This window comes from Symphalangus syndactylus, chromosome 6 (assembly GCF_028878055.3).
Source record: "Symphalangus syndactylus isolate Jambi chromosome 6, NHGRI_mSymSyn1-v2.1_pri, whole genome shotgun sequence".
Taxonomy (NCBI): Eukaryota; Metazoa; Chordata; class Mammalia; order Primates; family Hylobatidae; genus Symphalangus; species Symphalangus syndactylus.
In genome coordinates this window covers 92587523-92612024 of record NC_072428.2, presented here as the reverse complement: position 1 = coordinate 92612024, position 24502 = coordinate 92587523, and the positions used below count along the sequence as shown (strand labels likewise).

At 39.8% G+C, this 24502-nt stretch overlaps 1 protein-coding gene across 16 annotated transcripts in view; it reads right to left on the bottom strand.

The window, feature by feature from the left end:
• Window positions 1-24502, bottom strand: part of GSAP (gamma-secretase activating protein) — a 100325-nt gene that overhangs the window by 54997 nt on the left and 20826 nt on the right. For all 16 annotated transcript variants that reach the window (XM_055283449.2, XM_055283451.2, XM_055283454.2 and 13 more), the window contains 7 exons: window positions 15126-15214; window positions 10320-10389; window positions 9057-9106; window positions 5074-5178; window positions 4594-4653; window positions 2832-2875; window positions 1846-1931 (listed from right to left, as the gene is read on the bottom strand). In XM_055283449.2, coding sequence (XP_055139424.1) covers window positions 1846-1931; window positions 2832-2875; window positions 4594-4653; window positions 5074-5178; window positions 9057-9106; window positions 10320-10389; window positions 15126-15214 — 504 coding nt within the window. The remainder of the gene's footprint in view (window positions 1-1845; window positions 1932-2831; window positions 2876-4593; window positions 4654-5073; window positions 5179-9056; window positions 9107-10319; window positions 10390-15125; window positions 15215-24502) is intronic.

The window sequence follows — 24502 nt, the reverse complement described above, 5'->3', positions numbered from 1 at the left end:
GGACTTTTCAATATGTCAATGAAAAGAAAGGCAGGGAGTAGAACATGAGAATTGTTGTACATTAACAGACCATGAAGATTTAAACGGCCAAATGTAAAGCATGAATCTTGATGGAATCCTGATTTTAAAAGTTATATACATACATATTTATTTATATATACACATACATGACATTTTTCAAGAAATTATGAAAATTTGAATAGAAAATAAAGTTTATTGATTAATGTGATTAATTTATTTCAGTAATAAGGGAACAGACATTATGTAGAAGAATGTCCTTAATCAAAGGAGGTGTGTACTGAATTACCTACTGGTTAGGTGTTATGATGTCTGCAACCTATTTTTGAATGGACTTGGTCAAAAAATAAAATGATATATATATATATAGTGAGAATGATAAAGCAAATACTGTAAATGATATGATTATATAAGTAAAAGGTAAATGGATGTTCATTATATTTTTGAACTTTACAGCGAGCTTGTGCATTCTCAAACTAAATTGTATAGTAACAAAAAATTCCCTTCAATGACTTCTCGTCACTCTTAGGATAAAGTCTAAAATCCTCCCATGATCCACAAGGTCCCACATAGCCTGGCCCCTGCCTACCTCTCCAGCTTTCTCTCTCTCACTCACTCTACTTCAGTGACATGGTCTGAGTTCATACATATCCTTCAAGTCTCTACTGAAATACCACCTCCTTGAGCTCTCTAGGACTGGTATATGAAGGGATGAGTACAATTGAGGGATACCTGGGATGGACAGGAAAAAGAAGAATGGATTATGCAAGAGTGAAGTGGGAAAGGGGGCCATTTTCAGGACTAAGAATGGAATGGGATGGAATATCTTGGAGGGAGGCAGAAACAAGGATGGACTGGCTGAACTAGAACATGGTTGAAGATACTAATATCTTCTATTAAACCTCCATCATAAGTTTTCATGACTTCCTATAATGCTCATTCATAATATAATTCTATTTAAATACTAAGTGGGCACTTATGTAATGTCTAAAATCTGTGCCAAATAGTAACCTTTACACTAATAAAGATTAGGGCAGTTTTACTTATCATATCCCCAACACCTAGCAAACAGTAAGTCCTCAATAAATGTTGGCCTAATGGGTGAATATCCCACAATAATTTGGCTTTAAAGGAATACAATTTTAGTCCAAATGCTACTTAACTCAAGTAGTAAATGTCCATTAAAGTTGGGATATTAAAAATGGCTATTACATGTAGTTATCAGAGCTGATTATTTAGATGATTATTAAGGTTAATGAGCAGTTTTTCACCAGATTTATTGAATGTAATCATATTCATCTTCTCTCACCTTTAGGTATTTTTCTTTACCCTCTCCATTTTTTCTATCTATAAAAACTGGATTAAGGAACAAAATATTTCACATTAATAACTTTATGTTAAGCTCTGATTGTTACATCGGTAGGCTGCAGCATGGCTCTTAAAGCCAGGTACATAAGTTTAGAACCAAACATATCAGTAAGCCTGACACAGAAAGCATAGCCATCGCTGTTTGCCATTTGTTAAAAGATGAAGCAGGTGAGAAAATGTAGATTGGTTAAATACAAATCCATTTTCTCTGTTAGAACCATACAAATAATAACTACTAGAAGAATAACTCTGCTGTTAAGAATAATTGTGGCTTCCTCAATACAGACAGCGTATATTTAAAATTAATGAAGATGACTTGATATATGACAATCCATATGATCACCAACATAAAAATGTAGCTCTGTTCTATTTTCAGACTCCATGTAGCTAAACAATGAGTAAATTGTGTCTAGAACTCAAGTACAGTTGAATAAATTGATAAATACAACCCTAGTTTACCTGTATGGTTGGTAAAAACACACAGAGTCAGGTGTTTGGAAAATTTATCTCGGTCTTCATGATAATCACATCCAAAGTTGACAAGTCTAAGAACATAAAGAATGATAAATTATTGAAGGCATTTAAAAATACATCCCTTCATAAAGGATGTGAGTAACCACTAAATAATATACCCACAGAAGTAGAAACACGTTCCTGAGAAATATAAGTAGATAACTTTTTTTTGGTTAATAAATTCTGTAGTTTTTTCAAAATACACGGTATATAAATGGCATCAGCCTGATAACAAGGAAAAAATATTACCTTCATCTTACATTTTTATAACTTCTCTGATATAGAGTAATGCACATACTAGTTTCAAAGTAAGCACAGCTAAATGTTCATATATGATGAAATAAAGCTAGTGAAATACTTAACAGTTCAGGATTATCATTACTCTAATTTAGGAAGATTTTCATGTCTTCTACATATTGATGGCCTTATGCTTATTTTTTCAGAAGCATCTCATGTTCCCGCTACATGTAAAATAGAGTGGGAAAAGGAAAAAAAAACCTTGTCTTTTGTGTAAAAAGGAAAACAGAAAAAAAAATTAATTCGGCTGAACTACAAGTGGATTGACCTGTGACATCCTCTTTGATGGCAACAAAAAGGGTTTTGATGTTTGATTCTCAATGTAGCTCTCTGACCCATTGAATCCCTCTATTTAATTGCAGGGAGAAGGGTATATCCATACACCAAAATAAATGGAGATGCACTACAGAAATAAATGGCTAAGAAAATCAATACAATTGACCTTATATGTAAAATCCTGGGTTCATGTTTGATAAAGTTGTTTTTATTTGCTATGAAGAATGGGAATACAAAAATAGATGCACACACAGAATATAAAACTCTCTTTTTATCTGCATAGTATAATGTAGGAATAAATATAATCATTTTGCCCACAAGCATCTATAAAAATTAGTAACAACCTATGAATAACTTACTTAAATCCTGAGTTGCTTAATGATATGTCCAAGGGTACTTCAAACTGTCAAAAAAAATCAGAAGAAAATGAACCCAAAATGACAATAAGTGATGACAGTTCTGAAAACCAGAGCAAGCCCAAGTAAACCAGAAAAATATTATGCTTGCCTAATAATGATATTTAACCATCAGTGTCTTCAGAGGTTATTATACTCCAAATCCATTGCACAGAAGGTCCATTGAAAATACTCTGGAATTTACATATAATCATGAGCTTGATGTTTATTTATTTCTTAAAGGGCTAATGCTTGACAAACTTTGTCTTAGATTTGAATATCAAAAACAGGTTGTACAATAGGCCAATTGGAAGCAACCATCTTTTACAAGACATAGATGACTGAGTAAGGAAGGAAGGACTGGGTGTCATTAGAAGGAGAGCAGAGGGCAGGGGGCTAAATGCAATTCTTGCAATGGCATAACAATCTTTATTAGATAGCAACATTAGTCCTACTCAAGAAGAATAGGCCAGCATGGTGGCTCACGCCTGTAATTCCAGAACTTTGGGAGGCAAAGGCAGGTGGATTGCTTGAGGTCAGAAGTTCGAGACCAGCCTGGCCAACATGGTGAAACCCCATCTCTACTAAAATATAAAAATTAGCTGGTCATGGTGACAGGTGCCTGTAATCCCAGCTACCAGGGAGGCTGAGGCAGGAGAATTGCTTGAATCCAGGAGGCAGAGGTTGCAGTGAGGAGAGATCAAGCCACTGCACTCCAGCCTGGGCAACAGAGTGAGACTCTGTCTTAAAAAAAAATTAAAAACCACCATATTGTTCATCACAAAGATATTAAGAACCCTTCACCACAATTCTAACTTTTTAAAAATCTTTTTTTAAAAAATTCAAGTTCTTAAATTGAAATTTTCCTATTTTTAGAAGTTTTTATTCCACTGATACAACACAATGCTAACATTCCAAATAGCTTTTTCAGGGGTAATGCTAGATTTTGGTTAAACTATACCCTCTCATTGACTTGTCTCTTTATTCTCAAATCCACCATCCTCACAAGTCCTTTTGGGTCAAGTAACTTGTAACCCCTTAAAGCTATCTCTTACAGACCCCATCAATTATTAGGTTGATGCAAAAGTAACTGCAGTTCTTGCCATTACTTTTAAATGATTAGAAACCACAATTACTTTTGCACCAACATAACGCCTTCTACTAATCCCCACTTACACATTTTTCTTTGATGTGAAGCATTCAGTTACTGGACATGTCTGGTGTGTGTTCTTCTAATGACCTACATTAACTGGATTTGTTATAGAGTGGAAACCTGGAGGTGGCAAGAACTAATTTTACTTGCTCATACGAGTGACTAACACAACCATGCGGAATGCTAAAGCGCTGCTTATGATAACAATTCTCTTAAAAGAGAGTAATGTATCGGCTGGGCGCAGTGGCTCATGCCTGTAATCCCAGCACTTTGGGAGGCCGAGGCAGGTGGATCACGAGGTAAGGATATCGAGACCATCCTGGCTAATACAGTGAAGCCCTGCCTCTACAAAAAAATTAGCTGGTCGTGGTGGCAGGTGCCTGTAGTCCTAGCTACTCAGGAGGCTGAGGCAGGAGAATGGCGTGAACCCAGGAGGCAGAGCTTGCAGTGAGCCGAGATCACGCCACTGCACTCCAGCGTGTGCGACAGAGTGAGAGACTCCATCTCAAAAAAAAAAAAAAGAGAGTAATGTATCATAAACTTTCCTGTAGTGTGATCATTTTCTGGACTTACCATTAAGTTATAGCTCTCATCAGCATAAAACTGGATACATTTTAAGATACTCCTTGATTTCTAAAAGAGAAAACAGAATGGCATATTAAAAAACCAGGAAAAAAAGAAAGGGAAGCAGTCAAGAAGCAAACAATAATAAAAATCTTTTCATTGTGTTTAATAAAACTTCACTGACTATTTCCATCAATGAAAATGTAGTGATTAGTGAACTGCAGTAATAATAATGTCAAAATCAAATTGTTCTTATAAAAAAGAGTGCTGGGGCCAAGCACTATGGCTCATGCCTGTAATCCATGTTTTAGGAGCCTGAGGCAGGTGGATCACTTGAGCCCAGGAGTTCAAGGCTGCAGTGAGCTATGATCACACCACTGCACTCCAGCGTCAGCAAGAGAGCAAGACCCTGTCTCCAAAAAAATTAATATTTTTGTAAAAAAAAAAAAAAAAAAAAAAAAAGGAGTGCCCATGAACTAGTTTTTTTACCTTCAGGTCAATGTAGTATAATCTCTGTTCTGACATATCCCACTGAGCCCAAACGAAATCCTCAGCTATTCTGTCTCTTGGGAGATGGCCAGAATTTTTAATCACCTAAAAATGCAAAAAAAAGTAAGAATAACTTTTAAAGGAGAACATATCTGGAATTCATAATTATTTTCCATGTCTATCTTTATGATACATATAAATATTTCCACAGTTCACTGTTAGAAGCTCCCCACCCCTAGCACACACAATCTTTCCAGAAATGTTTTAAGACATCATTTCATTGCCTCCTCTTCTTCCCATGTATAATATATGATTTTATTCTTGCTCTTAGTTTAGCAGACAGGCTGAAGCTGTTGAAGACAACACCACACCTCCCACAAATCAATAGCTGCATTAATAGAAGATTCGGAACTTACTGTTCTGTACCTAACTCTCTTAAGTCAAGCCTCTGCAGACAAAAGCCCTCCACTACCAAAGAGAGAGGCTGTGATGCCAAGGAAAAACTCAGGCCTGACAGTGGAAAGTAGTAGGCAATGACCCCAATTTGGCCATAAACCAACCATGCAGCTTTGGGCATCCCTCTCACCTTTATGTCTTCCATGATGAGTATGATGATATTGCCCATCTCTCAGCAATACTTAACTACTCATTCTTCAAGACCTGACTTACACATTGTGTTCTACACAAAGCCTTCCCTCACATCCCCAAGATGTAGTATAACCCTCACCTGTTTTCCTATGGTGCATTGGCACGCTTCTTTGACAATTACATTTTAATTAATGCTATAAGCCTTCCCCAGTGAGTACGCACTCTTCTACAACATGTTTCTATTACCAATGCATTGATTGTTTCTAGCATGTAGCAGTGCTCAAGGAATGTTTGTTTGGAAGGCGGAAAATGGGCCAGGCACGGTGGCTCATGCCTGTAATCCCAGCACTTTGGGAGGCCGAGGTAGGTGGATCGCCTGAGGTCAGGAGTTCAAGACCAGCCTGGCTAACATAGTGAAACCCCATCCCTACTAAAAAAAATACAAAAATTTGCCAGGCATGGTGGTGCATGCCTGTAATCCCAGCTAATCAGTAGGCTGAGGCAGGAGAATCGCTTGAACCCAAAAGGCGGAGGTTACAGTGAGCTGAGATCCCACCACTGCACTCCAGCCTGAGTGACAGAGCAAGAGTCCATCTCAAAAAAAATAAAAATAAAAATAAAAAACAAAACAAAAAAACAAAGGCAGAAAATGAAATAAAGTGTGCAATAGTAAATTGTCAAAGATATTGTAAGTATGAAATATTTGTTTACTAAGTAACAAAGTCAGAACTATGGAACTTTAAAATCAGGAGATTCTAGAAACCATCCAATTCAACCCCTTAACAGGTAAGAAAACTGAGGCCCTGAGCAGTCAGATTAGGCTACATAGTTAGTTCTGCAAGGTCTGGAATCCATGTCCTGGAATCCTCCCAGTGCCCTTTCAGTGCATCAGCTGTCCTCAAAATAATTTAACAGAAGCAGTTAAAAATTAACTTTCCTCAAAGTGCTTATTAAGCAAAAGTAATCTACATTGAGATAGATGAGTAAAGAATAAAGACCGGTTGGGGTAGAAGAAATGAGGAAAAAAGGAAACACCAGAATGGTCCATATTCATGCCTAAACCCTCCCTAATCCTAATAGGGATTTCTCCACCCATGGTAACTTGCAACTTGAGGGGCACCATGTGGCACAAAGAGTTATAAACCAGTATTTCCTGCTTACCCTGTCCATTATATTTAGACAAGAGGAAAGGGATGCCAGAGAGAAGATCCAAGAGGACCTGTCTCTAAACCTTGGACAATCATTTTTCTGAAATTTGTTGAGTTGGAGTAGATCTGAGAACCTTTCCAGGTAAAGGTATGTACTAACAAGAAAATGAATGGCAGACTGTGGCATACCCAGGTCCAAATCTCAATTTTGTTCCCCTCTAGAATCACCTCACCTCTGTGAGTCTTGGTTGCTGTCTTCTCTGTAAAAATAGGGACAAGCCTAATACCATCTCTATCATGCAGGGATGTTGCAAAGAATATGTGGAATTGCATATTCTTTGCAACATCCCTGCATGATAGAGATGGTATTATACTTATGCTGTATGAAGCTGTCATCTAAGCCTTTAAGAATGAAGGCAGAAGTACTTCTCGGAAGAACACATGTGAATTAAGGAATGCTGAAGCTGCACCATCCTGAATGGCTGAATCTTTTCTGGGCTGCTGACAGGTGTCCCCTCCATCACTCTTCCCAGTGTGTGTCTGTCTGCCTCTCCCTTTTTGCTCTAAGCCCTCTTCTAACCAGCCAGTCCCCTGTCTATGCTCATTCCCAGTTCTTGACCCCAACTTGCTTATTTATTTCTTTTCTAAATTCTCATCACTGGCTTTGGGATTCAGCCTTGATCTTTCCTCTTGGGCTTGACCCTCTTCTGACTCCTGGCCCTGTCTGTCCTTGTGCTCCCATCCACTTAGCCCCTGCGGGACAATGGTAGCCCAGAGCTCCAGTGACATACTTTCTCCTGGCAATTTTCCAGCCAGGCTTCTTGATTTGAGGCTTTTAATAGCTGATACACAATTGATAAATTCCATTTTCTGTTTCAATTTGTTCATTTAACTTTAAAATCTTCAGAGAAACGTTAAAATCTTCAGAGACAATTTTGATGCAGACTAAATATTGAAGAAAATCATTTTAATATCAATAACATACTAAGATCCTATACAAATTATCAAGAAAAAGACAAGCCAGTAGGAAAATAGATAAGGATACAACTAAACAATTTTCAAAAAAGCAAATCAAATAGCCAGTAAGCTTAGGAGAAGATGCTGAAATGCATTAATATTAAGGGAGATACAGACTAAGATAATATGCTATCAACTTAGACTCATCCAATTGGAAATTTTTTAAAAGGTAAATATACCTTTTCATGATATGAATTCAGGAAACATGTACTCTTAAATTTTGCTTCTAAAACTATCAATTGTTAGAAGTTTTTTTGTAAAGCAATCTGGAAAAATCTGTTGGAATTTATTAAATACATGTACCCATCAAACAATCCATCCCTGAGGATTTAGGTCAAAGAAATGTATGTACCAATACATAAGGCTATAGGAAAAAAAAGTTTAAGATGATTTATAATTCAAAAGTAAAAACAAAAAACTGGCAATTTAATGAATGTCTATCCACACCAGGGACTATTATCTACTTCTAAAGAGACTGAATTGGAGCTATTCTAGTTTACTTGTAGGTAATTCCACAAAGCTGAGTAAGAAATGAATAATAAACCCCTGGGTGGGTCAGAGGTGGGGGTAGGAGATTAGTATTAGCGTGGAAAAAAGCATGATACATACCAGGTCGTGAACAAAAGAGATTTAAAAAAAAAAGGTACATGTGGAAAACAAGCAAAAAAAATTATACTCTATGAAACCCATATTTGGCATGATACATGGTATGATTGTATATATGGTATAAATATATGGTATGATCCCATGATATGCATATATGTACATATAAAAATTAGAGTAAATAACCAATTAGTTATATCTCTATTTTAGTAACCCATAGGGATACTCCTGATCTTTTTACCTGCTAAGCAAAAAGCAAACACAAAAGCAGCAGGTAAATGTATGTATTATGATTCTACTTTGGTAAAAACAATTGAATCCCCACATATGTGCATCTAACCTTGCATAGGTTTGGGCAAGCAAGGTAAAAGCTTTGGAAAGACACACAGGCTGTTATTAGCTACCTCAGGATATTGAGATTGAGGGTTGAGGTACAGAAAAAGGGGATAATTAACTTCATATATATTTGTATCATTTCACACATTAAAACAGCAAGTCTATACTTCAAAAGTCATCAAATAAAGAAAACATTACATATCAGTAACATTAATTTATCTTTAGCAGTCTAGTAATGTAGTTCTTTGTGGAAAAAAAAACTATGAAGTGAAAAGAATTTCAAATCTTTACCACTCTATTTCCATCTTCTTGGGCGACATGGATACGAAATTGTTCAATATCTTTAAAAGAAAAACAAAGAAAGATAATTTAACCTTAAGGAAATATATGAGTACTATTTTTGCCTAACACTTGTAAAAACATTGTTATAAAAGCAATGCAGATTGAACAACTGACCACAAAAACAACACTATCACAAACTGTAATCTCACAATAGAGGTCCAAAAACTTTAAAACCCATTTTTCTCCATCCTCCCTTTACAGTTAATTTCAAGTCCTGCATTTATTCCGCTCCTCAATATCAACAATACATGAAGCATTTAGCCCTCCTGCTTCCCTGGGTTCCCTCAGCAAGTACTGACTCCCCTGTACCATCAGTGTTGTATAGGGATAACAAGGGCTTACTTAGCAGAGTTTATTCTTCAATTCCCAAATACCAAACACTTGTTTGTATGAACATACCAGATAGAAAACTCATTATACAAGACATTTTGGGGAAGCATTTTAATAGAGGCCAATTTCATATGAACAAAACCCTGAACACTAAAGACAATCTGTGTAGATGGTCCCTTTCTATCAGTAACAATTTGAATTCAGCCATATTTACCTTCCACTGGTCCTAGTTACACAACTGAGCAAGAGCTTAGAGACTGAACAAAGCCTTACCCCTCAAGCCTGTCCTTCCAACTATAAACTAGCAGTTTCATCTTGTAATGCAAAAGACAGCTTACTAGAAAAGCTCCACCAGTAAATTTTGTCCTTCCTCTCTCTCTCCTAACTTGAAATCATTATGGAAGGACATAACCTTTTATGTCCTAAACTTATTTGCCTCTACCTGAATTAGGTTCGTAGGTCTTCTCAAGTTCTGCCATGGGATTCTTCTAGCTACTAAAACCTTCCCCTCTCTCCATCTAAGCATCTCCATATTCTAGTTATCCACTATGACAGACATCCAAAAGACGGATGAACTAAAAATGACAAAAATGATCTGTGCAACTGTTCTACAAACATTCTACCATGGGACAAAACTGCAGATCCATGTATGCAAGAGCCCATCATTCCCAGGATGAGAAAACTGAACAGAGCCAAAGGGAACAACACTTGGGGGCCAAAGGAAAAGCCCTTCCCAAGGAATTCCAGGTCTCATATGGACATCAAAGCTCAGTGGACCCTCGGCAATGGCAGGTGGATATCTAGAAGATTCAATCATGTCCCACACTAGGAGACGATATGCCATTCATGAAATTCCCATATTCCACCTAAAGATACACTTACATTTCTCTTCTGAAATCAGTAACAGACGGTTCTCTGGAAGAGGATGACTTTCAACATGTGGGTAGAGAAACTGTAAAAAAGAAATTAATCATAATTGTAAGCAACTATCTTGCTTGAACAAATATTTCCAAAGTTGTGTTTGATGACTGTATTATTACATACCATTGAAGAAACTGGGAATCACAGAAGAGTTTAGGGGAATCACCTGCACACACACATTGCAGGTCAAAGCAAGCAAGAAAACAGAACACTTTCAGAACCTCAGTTTTCCAGAGGGGAATTGATCTCAAATACAACACTATCTTCACTTATTTAAACAGTAAGGCTTCTGGCTGGGCACAGTGGCTCACACCTGTATTCCCAGCACTTTGGGAAGCCAAGACAGGCAGATCACTTGACCTTAGGAGTTCAAGACCAGCCTGGGCAACATGGCAAGTCCCCATTTCTACAAAAAATACAAAAGATTAGCCAAGTGTGGTGGCACATGCCTGTAGTCCCAGCTACTCAGGAGGTTGAGGTGGGAGGATCACTTGAACCCAGGAGATGGAAGTTGGAGTGAGCCCAGATCATGCCACTATACTCTAGCCTGGGTGATAGAGCAAGACTCTGTCTAAAAATAAAGTAAAATAAACAGTAAATGTTAAGGTTGAAGCTATTTCTAGGGATGGTACTTCCTATTTGGAATATTTGATTCTGAAACCAATCAGAAACAATGCAAACAACATTTATACAGAATGTTCTATTTCACACACACACACACACACACACACACACACACACACACACAGTGGTCAATATAGTCGTTGTGCAACTAAACCTAGTATATAATTTGAGAGCCAAGTAAATATATTCCACATGACAACTTCCAAAGTCCCACATCCAAGAGATAAAGCACAACATAACCAGAACTTGTCAAGAAAGAACAGTGAGTCATGGTGTCACATGAGTTGAGGATTTACAAGCCTGAAAGCATAGAACGACTGTCACCAGGAAGAAAAGGCTTAAATCCACCCCATTCTTCCTTCTCTGTGCTCTCCCATATGAGCCCACCACTGTGTGTCTGTTTGCAGGACAAAGCAGGCTGCCAGCAACACAAGTCCTGACCCCGTTAGCTGTGATAATGAGGAAAAATTGGTCACAGGATGACTCAAAAGGGCAATTGTAAACCAGCCGTTTCATTTTGTGGCATGAAAGACCCATGAATTTTGTTCTTTTCCTCACCCAAAACTTGAAAGTAATATAAAAGGCCATAACTTTTATGTCCCCATCTCCCAGTCATTAGTCTCACTAAACTTAGGACAATTTTTTATTATTTCCTAGTGTCCTACCTTTGCATAATATCAGATTAAAAATAGTACTAGTCAATTTTTGGAACATTTATAGTTGAGTTCCCTTTTAGAAATGAAAAGCAAAACATGCTTCACAGCAATAAAGTCAAAATTATAAAATAGCAATGCAGAATTCAGCTACAAAAATAATACAGAAGCAATTGTCTCATAATTTGTAAAATGTCACACATCAAACAAGATACTCGTATACCAGAGTTGAGGAAAAGCAGAGATGAATGACACCACATATAGGATGTGAGAACAAATGTTCAGTGCCTCAAAATATGGAGATATCTGCTGCTATGGAAGATGGTATGGCCTCCAGGTCTACAGAGGTGGCCAGGGCATGCCTGCTTAGAAACGTGACATGGACTGAGGTGCTGAAGAGGTGTAACTGCCAACCTCTAAACCTCTGTCTGGTCTTCCTGTGACAATCAGGGAGAATGTTATTTTAAAAGTCCCATTTAGGTAGGTGTTGTTCTTCTTTCTATTATAGTCTACACACCGAGACTACAGACCTCGAAAGACCAATATTCATTCTAAGTCTAGCTCCATATTTGTGAAGATAAATTTTTCTAAGTAAATATAATCTGCATAGAATCCTACTTACAATACAAAAAAAAAACCTTGAGTGCTTTTGTAGCACTGTGTCTGAAGCCTGTCTGCTTTTGGCTTCCAGGCCTTACTGGAATTAATTACCCACTGGAACTATCTTGAAGACACACCTTGTGCTGGAAGGAAACACTCAAAGGGTCCCGGATTGGGATCCAAGCCCCACCTGCCACTGTCCTGCTGAAGCTCCTCTGTGTAGGTGGTCAAGACAACACATGCAGAGTTAGGGAAATGTGCTACTGGAGATCACCATGAATGTTTTTCTAAGAAAAAGGAAATTGATCCCAGGGCAAGACCAACTCAATCAATGCACAGTAGATGTCATTTCTCTAGAGGCAGGAGGGAGAAGGTGGGTATTTGCCACTGGGGTTTAGAGGAGTTTCTCTCTCCAGAGGCATAGAAATGGGGACAGGAGGCAGGGCTAGGGACTGAGATGGGTCCACAGAATGGGTACAAGTTTTACTTTATTTGGGTTGGGACTTCTCCTTTGGCCGGCCTATAGATGCTGTCCTGTTCCACGTACTTCTAACTTTTTTTTTTTTTTTTTTGAGATGGAGTTTCGCTCTGTTGCCCAGGCTAGAGTGCAATGGCATGATATTGGCTCACTGCAACCTCCGCCTCCCAGGTTCAAGCAATTCTCCCACCTCAGCCTCCCGAGTAGATAGCATTACAGTAGCGCACCACCATGCCCAGCTAATTTTTATATTTTTAGTAGAGATGGGGTTTTGCCATGTTGGCCAGGCTGGTCTCAAACTCCTGAGCTCAGGCAATCCGCCCTCCTTGGCCTCCTAAAGTACTAGGATTATAGGCATGAGCCACTGCACCCAGCCACTTTTAACTTTTTAAAACTCAGTTCACATAATATAAAATTTACCATTTTAACCACTTTAATATATACAATTTTTGGTAGATTTTAATATATTTGCAATGTATACAACCACTTGCTTTTAAAAACTTTTCCCCTTTCTATGCTCCAATTCCCTTTAGTTACCCCAATCCTTCAGTCATGTTGCTACCATCTATACAGCCCTAACAAGATGCTGAGGAAGCCAAAGAACAGACCAGAAAAGGGAAGTGTGCTCTGTCCCCAGACTCCCCACACTGATGACAGTGTAGATGGAGTGGCTTCCTGAGGGTAGGAGAATGCAGCTTGGGAGCTTCAGGCCAGGCCATGTCTGGTATTGAGGAGCGACCCACAGTGCTGTCAGGAGTGGCGGGGAAATGTGCAGCTGAAAGGACTGGCTGACAGGGGAGGACCCTGGGCAGAGAGAGACAACCCTCTCCCCTAACCCACTGGAATAGGGAGGCCCAGAGGCTGGAGGCTGGTAGTAGCTTGGGGGACAAAAAGGCAGATACTTTGAGTGGTGCAAATCGACTCTAGCTAGACCAAAAGAAAAGATATTTTGACCCTGTAACAAAATGTGAAATTAGGCAAAAGGAAATTATGCTGTAGCACTGCGTGAACACATACAGTTGATTCAAATTATGTGCAGTAGTTATGTTCTGTAAAGTCACCACAAATGTTGTAAACTGAATACTGAACCATTGTTTCTGGGGAAAATACAAAGGGAGTTGATCATAATCCTGAAAGACACAATCCCAAATGCCATAATCCTAAACATTGAAATCCCAAAAGATCAAAATCCCAAAAATATAATTCTGGAAGAAAATAATTTTAAAAATTATTTAAAAGATGTATTGACATTTTTTAAAGAAGAATTATCTGAGAAGCAAAATGCAAAAGAACACTTCATAGTCCACCTCACACAATAAAATAGGCAATAATAACATACACAGTTTTGAAAGTATAGACACTCGTGTATACTATCTACCCTGTGATCATGACTTTTGGGACTTTAGACTTTCGACCTTTCAGGATTTCAACATTCAGGATTATGGTGTTCAGGATTGTCTTTTGGGATTATGATCCAAACCCAAACAAGGATAAATTCTTGGAAGCCTCTAGCCACAACATGTTTGTCAATAGATCAGTATATAACTTTGTTTTGTGTGTTTCTATTTAAAGACACTCCTTAACCTCACGGCCAACAGCATAGTAACTCATGCCTGAATGAAGCTTATCTGAAACACATACTTTCTCCCTAAGGCATCTGACAGCCTTCTTGCACTTAGGAACACCAGACAGTGCCTCAGCGCTATTCCTGGAAGCCGTTTAAACAGTGAAATCACCAGGAAAAAGCACAAAAATTTGAAATGTGGAACTAGGCCATGAAAACAACCATCATTTTAGTACGAGAGCTAAAACAAAAAAGGCAGGGCATCGCCGTGTTCAACCTCAATTGCGAATGTGCATGTTGGGTGACAAATCCTTTCACCACTCAGCATGTATCTGCAAATAACTGACCAAGTACTATGAGTGTTTAATTTAGGGGTTACAAATAAATTTTAGGAGTAGCAGAATTTGCAAATACGGAATCTGCAAATAATGAGGACTACTATATCTATGCCACCTACATTATACATGGAGTTTCTGCATCAACTCATGAAGTTGATAAATTTGGGGATTAAGCCATTTAATCGTAGATACTTAATCTGTCAACCATGTAAATACATTACATAGACCATTTTAAAGCTTATCTTAAATGTGTTTTAATATTCGAGATTTTGTCATAAGAAAATATTACATTACTCTGAAACAAATGACAGTATAACAGAGTTGGTGGAGCTAGCTTCGAGTTCTTAATTTCCATGCTTGCAAAGAAAGAGCGGATACTTCCAGCCATAGTAGCCTACAAGACCGTTCTGAAGATTAAATATGATAGAGTGAAGGTACTTTGTAAACCCCAATTCTAGGCTGCACACCTTCTGATTAATGAGTTAAGTGATAAATGGAATGCTTACTTACCTGAACCCAAATGTAGCTATCCACAGCCTTTAGAACCTTCACATTGTTAACAGGGTGGATTTCAAGCAACAAAGTCAAGCACTTTGATCCTACAGAGAAAAGAAGGCTTTTAGTAATGAAGATTATAGTATCACACATTATTTTTTCCAAAGCAAGGAGGAAGAGCAATTTCTGGTAAATCCTACTACAGGGACTATAAACTATTAAAACAATTCTACCATCCTAAAGTCCTGTGAGGAGACTGAAACTGTAAATCTGTTCCCAGTTCTACTCTCTAGGATGTGTGGTGGCTCCAGGACCCCAAAAGAGCAATCAGCCCAGCAAAGGACCTGCCTTCCACACCCTCAGGAGCCCTGAAGAAGCTGCATTTTATTATGAAACCCACAGGATACTCAAGAAATGCAAATGTGAAAAGGGAAGTCTTTGAACAGCCCTGGAAACAACAGTAGATACAAGGGAGACAAATTTCAGGTTATAAGAATTCTGCATTTACAGAAAAGCATCACATTTAAAACACAAGCAGTGTCTGAAATCAAAGATCACTGTATATTATTTTGCACTCTCACCAGCAACATATAAGAGGGCCTAACAGGTTTCTAATGGATATCATTTTTCCCAATTATCACAATTCTATGATTTACAAATGTAGACATGTCTGAACTTTCTGAAAATATAAATATGCTAACTATTGTATTAGCTATTCTACTGGGGGAAAAATGGTAATTTTCTTAAAGTTTGACTTTGACACTTCTACAAATCCAACAGAGACACAGAAAAGATGTCAAGGGAGAAATCAATGTGCACGGAATGAAGAAGCTGTACTCACTCCATGCCATTTTTAGCATAGCTCCACAAGCCCTCTAGGCTTTTAAGTCTAAACAGTGCGATTCTGTGTCACTCCAATTCGGCAGCACAATGGCAAATATTGTTTGTGTAGAAAAATAAAAAGATTTCTGATACATGAACATGTTAAGGCTGACAGTATCTATCAGTAGGACACAGGCTGGGTTTCCCTCGGGGACAGTGGTACAGCACTGATAATGACCCACTTATTTTTTCAGTGTCACATCTGAGCAAATGCCATAAAATACAGCAATCAGGAGGAAGTCCACGGACACAGGCTTCCCTGCATGGAGTTACCAAAGATATCTAAATTTAGGTCAAGGCTCCCCCTCCTCCAAGATTAAACCGTAGAAAAGAAGGATTGGCCTTATACTTGAGCTTTTATTCAGACTCTAATATGATCCAGTGTCTGTCAGTGACTTCACTGTGAAAAATAATATACAATCTGGGGATGGCCCAGAAGCGTGGAATTTAATCAGTGTTAGTTTTCAATATTTAAAAAAGCAGCCTGATAGCACTGCTTTATTTTTTGAAAAAAGGAAAGAACGTAAAACAATTTCTGAGCTATATCCTAACAATTGGAAGGTCTGGATCTATCTATAAACATGCCTTTTAAATATGACTTGAAAAAGGCAGTGAGTTATTATATTGAATCATATAATATACATACTACAGAACAAATGAAAATCCAATGTTTGGTAAATGGGTGCTTGTGGCTTAGGGTGAAAATCCTAGTGACAGGATCTTACAACCAAGGGTATGGATGAGTTACTTTGGGAATCTGCTTGATGACTCAAAAAATGGCTCCGGGAATAAGAAAGACATTGGTGTCAAAGATATTTGTGAAGAAAAATAGATAGGAATGCTCTGTTGAGAGGTGAGTATAGGGGGGGAAATGAATTTTTCTTATTGTTATCTTAAATGTGTATGACTAAATTAGTACATTAAATAGTACGAGCTGACATGTTTTTGACCTAAAAGTATGTGTGTGTATGTATGTGTGTGTATATATATATTTTTTGACCTAAAAGTATGTGTGTGTGTATGTGTGTGTGTGTGTATATATATATAAATATTTTGTTTTGTTTTATTTTGTTTTTACAAGACTGAGTCTCACTCTGTCACCCAGGCTGGAGTGCAGTGGCACAATCTCGGCTCACTGCAACCTCCGCCTCCTGGGTTCAAGCAATTCTCCTGCTTCAGCCTTCTGAGTAGCTGGGGTTATAGGCACCCGCCACCACACTCGGCTAATTTTTATGCATTTTTAGTAGAGATGGGGTTTCACCATGTGCCAGGCCAAAAGTTTATTTTAACTGGGAGGGGAAAAAAAAACCTTTTGAGGGAGATAGAGGAAATTTTCTCATTAGAAAAATAATCACAGCCAGGCATGGTGGCTCACACCTATAATCCCAGCACTTTGGGAAGCTGAGGCATGGGCAGATCATGAGGTCAGAATATTGAGACCATCCTGGTTAACATAGTGAAACGTTGTCTCTACTGAAAATACAAAAAGAAACTCGTCATTTAGCATTAGGTATATCTCCTAATGCTATCCCTCCCCGCTCCCCACACCCCACAACAGGCCCTGGTGTGTGATGTTCCCCTTCCCGTGTCCACGTGTTCTCTTTGTTCAATTGCCACCTATGAGGGGGGAACATGCAGTGTTTGGTTTTTTGTCCTTGTGATGGTTTGCTGAGAATGGTGGTTTCCAGCTTCATCCATGTCCCTACAAAGGACATGAACTCATCATTTTTTATGGCTGCATAGTATTCCATGGTATATATGTGCCACATTTTCTTTTTTTCTTTTTTTTGAGACGGAGTCTCACTTTGTCGTCGCCCAGGCTGGAGTGCAGTGGCGCAATCTTGGCTCACTGCAAGCTCCGCCTCCTGGGTTCACGCCATTCTCCTGCCTCAGCCTCTCCGAGTAGCTGGGACTACAGGTGCCCGCCACCACGCCCGGCTAATTTTTTTTTTTTTTTGTATTTTTAGTAGAGACGGGGTTTCACCGTGGTCTCGATCTCCTGACCTCATGATCCGCCCGCCTCGGCCTCCCAAAGTGCTGGGATTACAAGCGTGAGCCACCGCGCCCGGCCGGTGTGCCACATTTTCTTAATCCAGTCTATCGTTGTTGGACATTTGGGTTGGTTCCAACTCTTTGCTATTGTGAATAGTGCCGCAGTAAACATACGTGTACATGTGTCTTTATAGCAGCATGATTTATAGTCCTTTGGGTATATACTCAGTAATGGGATGGCTGGGTCAAATGGTATTTCTAGTTCTAAGTCCCTGAGGAATCGCCACACTGACTTCCACAATGGTTGAACTAGTTTACAGTCCCACCAACAGTGTAAAAGTGTTCCTATTTCTCCACATCCTTTCCAGCACCTGTTGTTTCCTGACTTTTTAATGATGGCCATTCTAATTGGTGTGAGATGGTATCTCATTGTGGTTTTGATTTGCATTTCTCTGATGGCCAGTGATGATGAGCATTTTTTCATGTGTTTTTTGGCTGCATAAATGTCTTCTTTTGAGAAGTGTCTGTTCATATCCTTTGCCCACTTTTTGATGGGGTTGTTTTTTTCTTGTAAATTTGTTTGAGTTCATTGTAGATTCTGGATATTAGCCCTTTGTCAGATCAGTGGGTTGCAAAAATTTTCTCCCATTCTGTAGGTTGCCTGTTCACTCTGATGGCGGTTTCTTCTGCTGTGCAGAAGCTCTTTAATTAGATCCCATTTGTCAATTTTGGCTTTTGTTGCCATTGCTTTTGGTGTTTCAGACATGAAGTCCTTGCCCATGCCTATGTCCTGAATGGTATTGCCTAGGTTTTCTTCTATGGTTTTTATGGTTTTAGGTCTAACATGTAAGTCTTTAATCCATCTTGAATTAATTTTTGTATAAGGTGTAAGGAAGGGATCCAGTTTCAACTTTCCACATATGGTTAGCCAGTTTTCCCAGCACCATTTATTAAATAGGGAATCCTTTACCCATTTCGTCTTTTTGTCAGGTTCGTCAAAGATCAGATAGTTGTAGATATGCGGCATTATTTCTGAGGGCTCTGTTCTGTTCCATTGGTATATACCTAATGCTAAATGACGAGTTAATGGGTGCAGCACAGCATCATGGCACATGTATACATATGTAACAAACCTGCACATTGTGCACATGTACCCTAAAACTTAAAGTATAATAATAAAAATAAAAAATAAAAATAAAAATACAAAAAAAAATAGCTGGGCATGGTGGCACATGCCTGTAGTCCCAGCTACTCGGAAGGCTAAGGCAGGAGAATCGCTTGAAACCAGGAAGCGGAAGTTGCAGTGAGCCAAGGTTGCACCACTGCACTCCAGCCTGGTGACAGAGCGAGACTCCGTCTAAAAAAAAAAAAAAAAAAAAAAAATTAGCCAGGCGTAGTGGCACTCATCTGTAGCTACTCAGGAGGCTGAGGCAGGTGAATAGCTTGAACTCAGGAAGCGGAGGTTGCAGTGAGCTGAGATCACACCACTGCACTCCAGCGTGGGCGACAGATGAGCCTCTGTCTCAAAAAAAAAAAAAAAAAAAAAAAAGAAAAAGAAAAAGAATCACCATATTTGGCTTTTTTTTTTTTAAGCAGGAATTTGTACCCAAAGGAGATAGCCAGCTAGCAGCTAGATTTTCTTACCTTTAAAATGGGAAGATCTTTGAAGGCAGAAAACACCTTTCTACACTAATTTTTCCCTTCTGGAGTACAACCCAGACATTTGACTAATATTACCAGCATAATAAGAGTAAACCTTTGCAAATAGTAATTTCTCTCAATAACATACCATGTGCTTTCACAGTGAAAAAGGAAGCATTGTGAGTTAAGATTCTAGAGACATCAGTTCTAGTTTCAGTTCTGCCATTATCCTGGTATTTACTTCACAGCAAATCACCAAGCTTTCCTAGGCCTCAACGCCTCATTATTAAACATAATAAAACGTGCAGGGCAAGGTGCTCACACCTGTAATCCCAACACTTTTGGAGGCCAAGGCAGGAAGATCACTTGATGCCAGGAATTTGAGACCAGCCTGGGCAACATAGTGAAACCTCATCTCTACAAAAAAATGAAAAAAATATTAAGAACAAGCTGGACATGGTGGTGTGTGCCTATAGTCCCAGCTACTCAGAAGGTTGAGGTGGGAAGATCACTTGGGCCAGGGAGTTCGAGGCTGTAGTGAGCCATAAGAATGTCAGTGCACCCCAGCCTGGGCAACAGAGCAAGACCCTGTCTCAAAAATAATCAGAATAAAGTGAACGACCAAAGAACCAGATTACTTCTACAATCCCTTTCAGCCATAAAATCCCATTATTCTATGAGGTGCTAAATTAAGAATTTTGACAGCCGGGAGTGGTGGCTCACACCTGTAATCCCAGCACTTTGGGAAGGCAAGGTGGGTGGATCACCTGAGGTCAGGAGTTCGAGACCAGCCTGGCCAACACGGGGAAACCCCGTCTCTACTAAAAATACAAAAATTAGCCGGAAGTGGTGGTGGATGCCTGTGGTGCCGGCTACTCAGGAGGCTTAGGCAGGAGAATCGCTTGAACCTGGGAGGCAGAGGTTGCAGTGAGCCAAGACCACACCATTGCACTCCAGCCTGGGTGACAGAGCAAAACTCCGTCTGGGGAAAAAAAAAAAAAAGAATTTTGAGAATCAAGATATCCGTGGAGACTGGACACAGTGGCTCATGCCTGTAATCCTAACATGTTGGGTGGCTGAGGTGGGCGGATTGCCTGAGCTCAGGAGTTCAAGACCAGCCTGTGCAACATGACTAATCCCCTCTCTGCTAAAAACACAAAAAATTAGCCAGGTGTGGTGGCGCTACTCGGGAGACTGAGGCAGGAGTATCACTTGAACCTGGGAGGTGGAGGTTGCAGTGAGCTGAGATCACATCACTGCACTCCAGCCTGGGTGACAGAGCAAGGCACTGTCTCAAAAAAAAAAAAAAAAAAAAAAAAAGATTATCAGTGGAGACTGGGAGACCATCATTGAAGGGGAAGACAAGACCAGGCAATATCTGGATACCACAAGGACAGACAGCAGGATCAGGCAGAGGGATAGACATGACATGAGGAGAACGGAGGTGAGCAAAAGACTGTGGTGTGATCCAGGCACATGCTGTGAAATGGTGACAAGGATGGGAGAGTTCAATATGGCCTGGTTCTGAAGGAGCTCTGGTTATTCAAGCTCTTGAATCAAATCACAGCTTCACACAGCATCTGTGACACTTGACTGTCTGTGATGGTGAGAGGGAGCTCTGGAAAATCTCAGTGGCAATGGGGCTCCTGACCCATATGGTCACCCCAATTGCTGCCCAGTGGGAATCTGCTGTGACTTGTGGCAAATGCAACTCCACAGGGGAGGACGAAGGGGACAGCCAGAGCCTGGTTTCCTATGGAAGGCCATTTTCTCCGTAAAATATTCACTCTGCCATCTCTACAGCCAAGAAAAGGAGCATTATTGATTAAAAAAAGAAAAAAACTGCATTGTAAAGTATGTGGATCAAAGAACCCTGTTTACAAAAAAATGGTACAATTTGTCTCATCTACAGTAGAAAAATCTTATTTTAAGCAACAGTGTTAAACCCCACCTGAGACAAACCACATCTTATAATCAAACGGCTTGTAAGGCCATTTGATGGACAGACAAAATAAACGTTTCCAAAATACTCGTTCAAATAAAACATTCTAATAAATCCTATAGTGCTTTCTGGTTACATCATCTGAAATCTTTACTGAACAAAATGAAACCTTCCCATGATGAGCAATACCTTTCATATACTGATGACTCCTAAATGTGTCTCTCCAGCCCTGACCTCTTACCCCTCTTACCTGGCCTTCTGACTCATCTCCAAACTCCACCTCACATCTCCACTGGGATGTCTATTAGGCATGTCAAACTGAGCAAGTCCAAAATGAAACTCTTCTTTCCTGCCCCTCTCATACATACGTACACACCCACATGCCCTTCTACCTGTTCTAGCCAAAAAACCTTAAAGTGAGTCACGCTTGACTTGTCTCTTATTCTTATGTTGCCATCAAATCCAGCGGCATGCATGCATATACATATATATATATATATATTTTTTTTTTTTTTTTTGAGACGGAGTCTCACTGTGTCACCCAGGCTGGAGTACAGTGGCGCGATCTCTGCTCACTGCAACCTTTATTTCCTGGGACCAAGCAATTCTCCTGCCTCAGCTTCCCAAGTAGCTGGGATTACAGGCATGTGCCACCACACCCGGCTAATTTTTGTATTTTTAGTAAAGACAGGGTTTCACCATGTTGGCCAGGCTGGTCTCAAACTCCTGACCTCAGGTGATCCACCTGCCTCAGCCTCCCAAAGTGGTAGGATTACAGGCGTGAGCCACTGTGCCTGGCCAAGCAGCCAATCTTGACAAGTAGATCTTTTGAATACATCCAAACACAGCCACTTAGCCCTTGCTCCACTTTGCCAGTACAAGCCATTAGACTATAATAGTTCTCTCCTTGCCCTGCTGCGGTCCATCTTCCATGCAGCAGCTACGGCAATCCTTTTATGAAGCAAGTTAGATCACGTCCCTGCTCAATATGCGTATCGCTTCCCATTTTACTAGGAATGAGGGCCACACCTTTACAATGGCCTCCTTGGGTCTATGTGATCTGTCTGCACCTCACCTCCTTTTTCCTTTGCCCTCAGTTCCTACCACTCTGCCCCTTGTTCACTCCACTCATCTCACCGACCTCCTCACTATCCTTGAACAGCGAGTCTACGAAGTATAGTCCCGTGATGACTGTTTGATCTGCCAGAAATGCGCTTTCTCCATAGCCTCTTGCTTGTTCCCTCCCCAACTTCAGGTCTCTGTTTAAACATTCCCCTAATGGCCTTTCCTAGTATCATTCCCCAAATAAATTAATTGGACTCAAATCTCTGCTTCAGGCACAGTTATGGGGAAATTCACACTAAGATAAAAACTTACCTCAGGGAGCAATATAACTCTAGGATCACTCTAGCCAGGGTTGGCATAAGGGACTGGGAAGAATGAAACAGGGAAGAAAAGTATACCAGTAAATGGGGCATTATCAAATTAGTGACCACCTTGGATTTTAAGCTGCTTGGAGTACACCTCACAATTACCCACTTTAGAGACGGAAAGGAAGACCATTTGTCTTTCAGCTCCTTGCCACCAGTGGTCATGGGTTATTCTCCTGGGCATCATGCTCAACCATACTTCCAAGCTGTACATGTGTAGGCAGTAAGTAGATTTTCCCAAGCGCCCTTGGCAGAAAGCAAGACACAGGTAGGGCAGCAGAGGTGAGGCACTGTCAGACTACACCTAGGCAGAGCTGGCCAACATGGTAAAGTTGTGAGGTATCCAATATAATAACTAATAATGTTCACTGCACTGTTTTTAAAGATGCAAGCAGATAATCTCACTGTAAGTGCATCAAATTTACAAGACTGAGCAAGCATCCCTGAATAGACTTTAATGTTGCAATCAAGTAAAGTTTAAAATTGGCCTGAAAGTAAATTTTATAATCTACATAATCATAAAGGACTACTGTTCTGTGTGACAGTCAGGCATAGATGGTGAACAATAGATAGATGTAAAAAATATAGTTACTACTCAGTTTCCCAACATAATAAAGAATTTTTAAGGCTAAAAAAATAAGGCTCAAGAAGAACCGGGGGGCACAGGAGCCAACCCAAGGTTCTATACAGATGCCCACCCTCACCACCTCCAGGAACACAGCAGCTAGGCCTTTCCTCTTCTTGGAGAAACGGGTCTATTAGCCCAAAGGTCGCAGCCATATCCTGGGGTTTTGCCCATACCCTTGTTTAAGGGTCAGCACACCAATGTCCCAGATCATATTTCACTTAAGCTATTCCAGTTCCATCTGCTCTGAAGCAAGCCCTGCACTTAATTCTAAAAGGAGCAGAGTGCTGACAGTACTAGAAAAATGAGGACATGCCACCAAAGACAGAAGGGGTTGTTATTCTCAGTGTATCATGGCAGGGGGAGGGTTAGGATGAGCAATACAAATGATGACATTTCAGGTGAGCCTCCTGCCCACCAAATCTCCCATAAACAATTTTACTGAGGCCCTCAAGAAGGTCCCACGCAGACTAGGCTCTGAGGAAATGTGTATCATGAGAAGCCCAGGAGTGCCTCACAAGCCTCATGTGGAAAGTAAGTACAACGGGTTTTTCCATCACATACAACGGCAGGAAAATACATCTGAGTGGGAAATATGCTAACAAAAGAAGTAATTTAAGAAGGAATTTAAGCGTCAAATAAACAGAACAGATGGAAAGCATCTGGGAGCAGAATAGTAAGAGATTGATAGGAGACCCACTAGGCCAGAAGTTGACCAATGGTAATCACAGGCTGGCTCCAGGCCACAGGTGGTTATTATTGTCCCAAGTAGGATTTTTAAGTATATTCAAGCCAACATTTACAAATTCGATCTTTACAAAGAGCTCCAGACTTCCCTTGATAAATTGAAAAGCCAGTTCCACTAGACTTGCTAGTGACA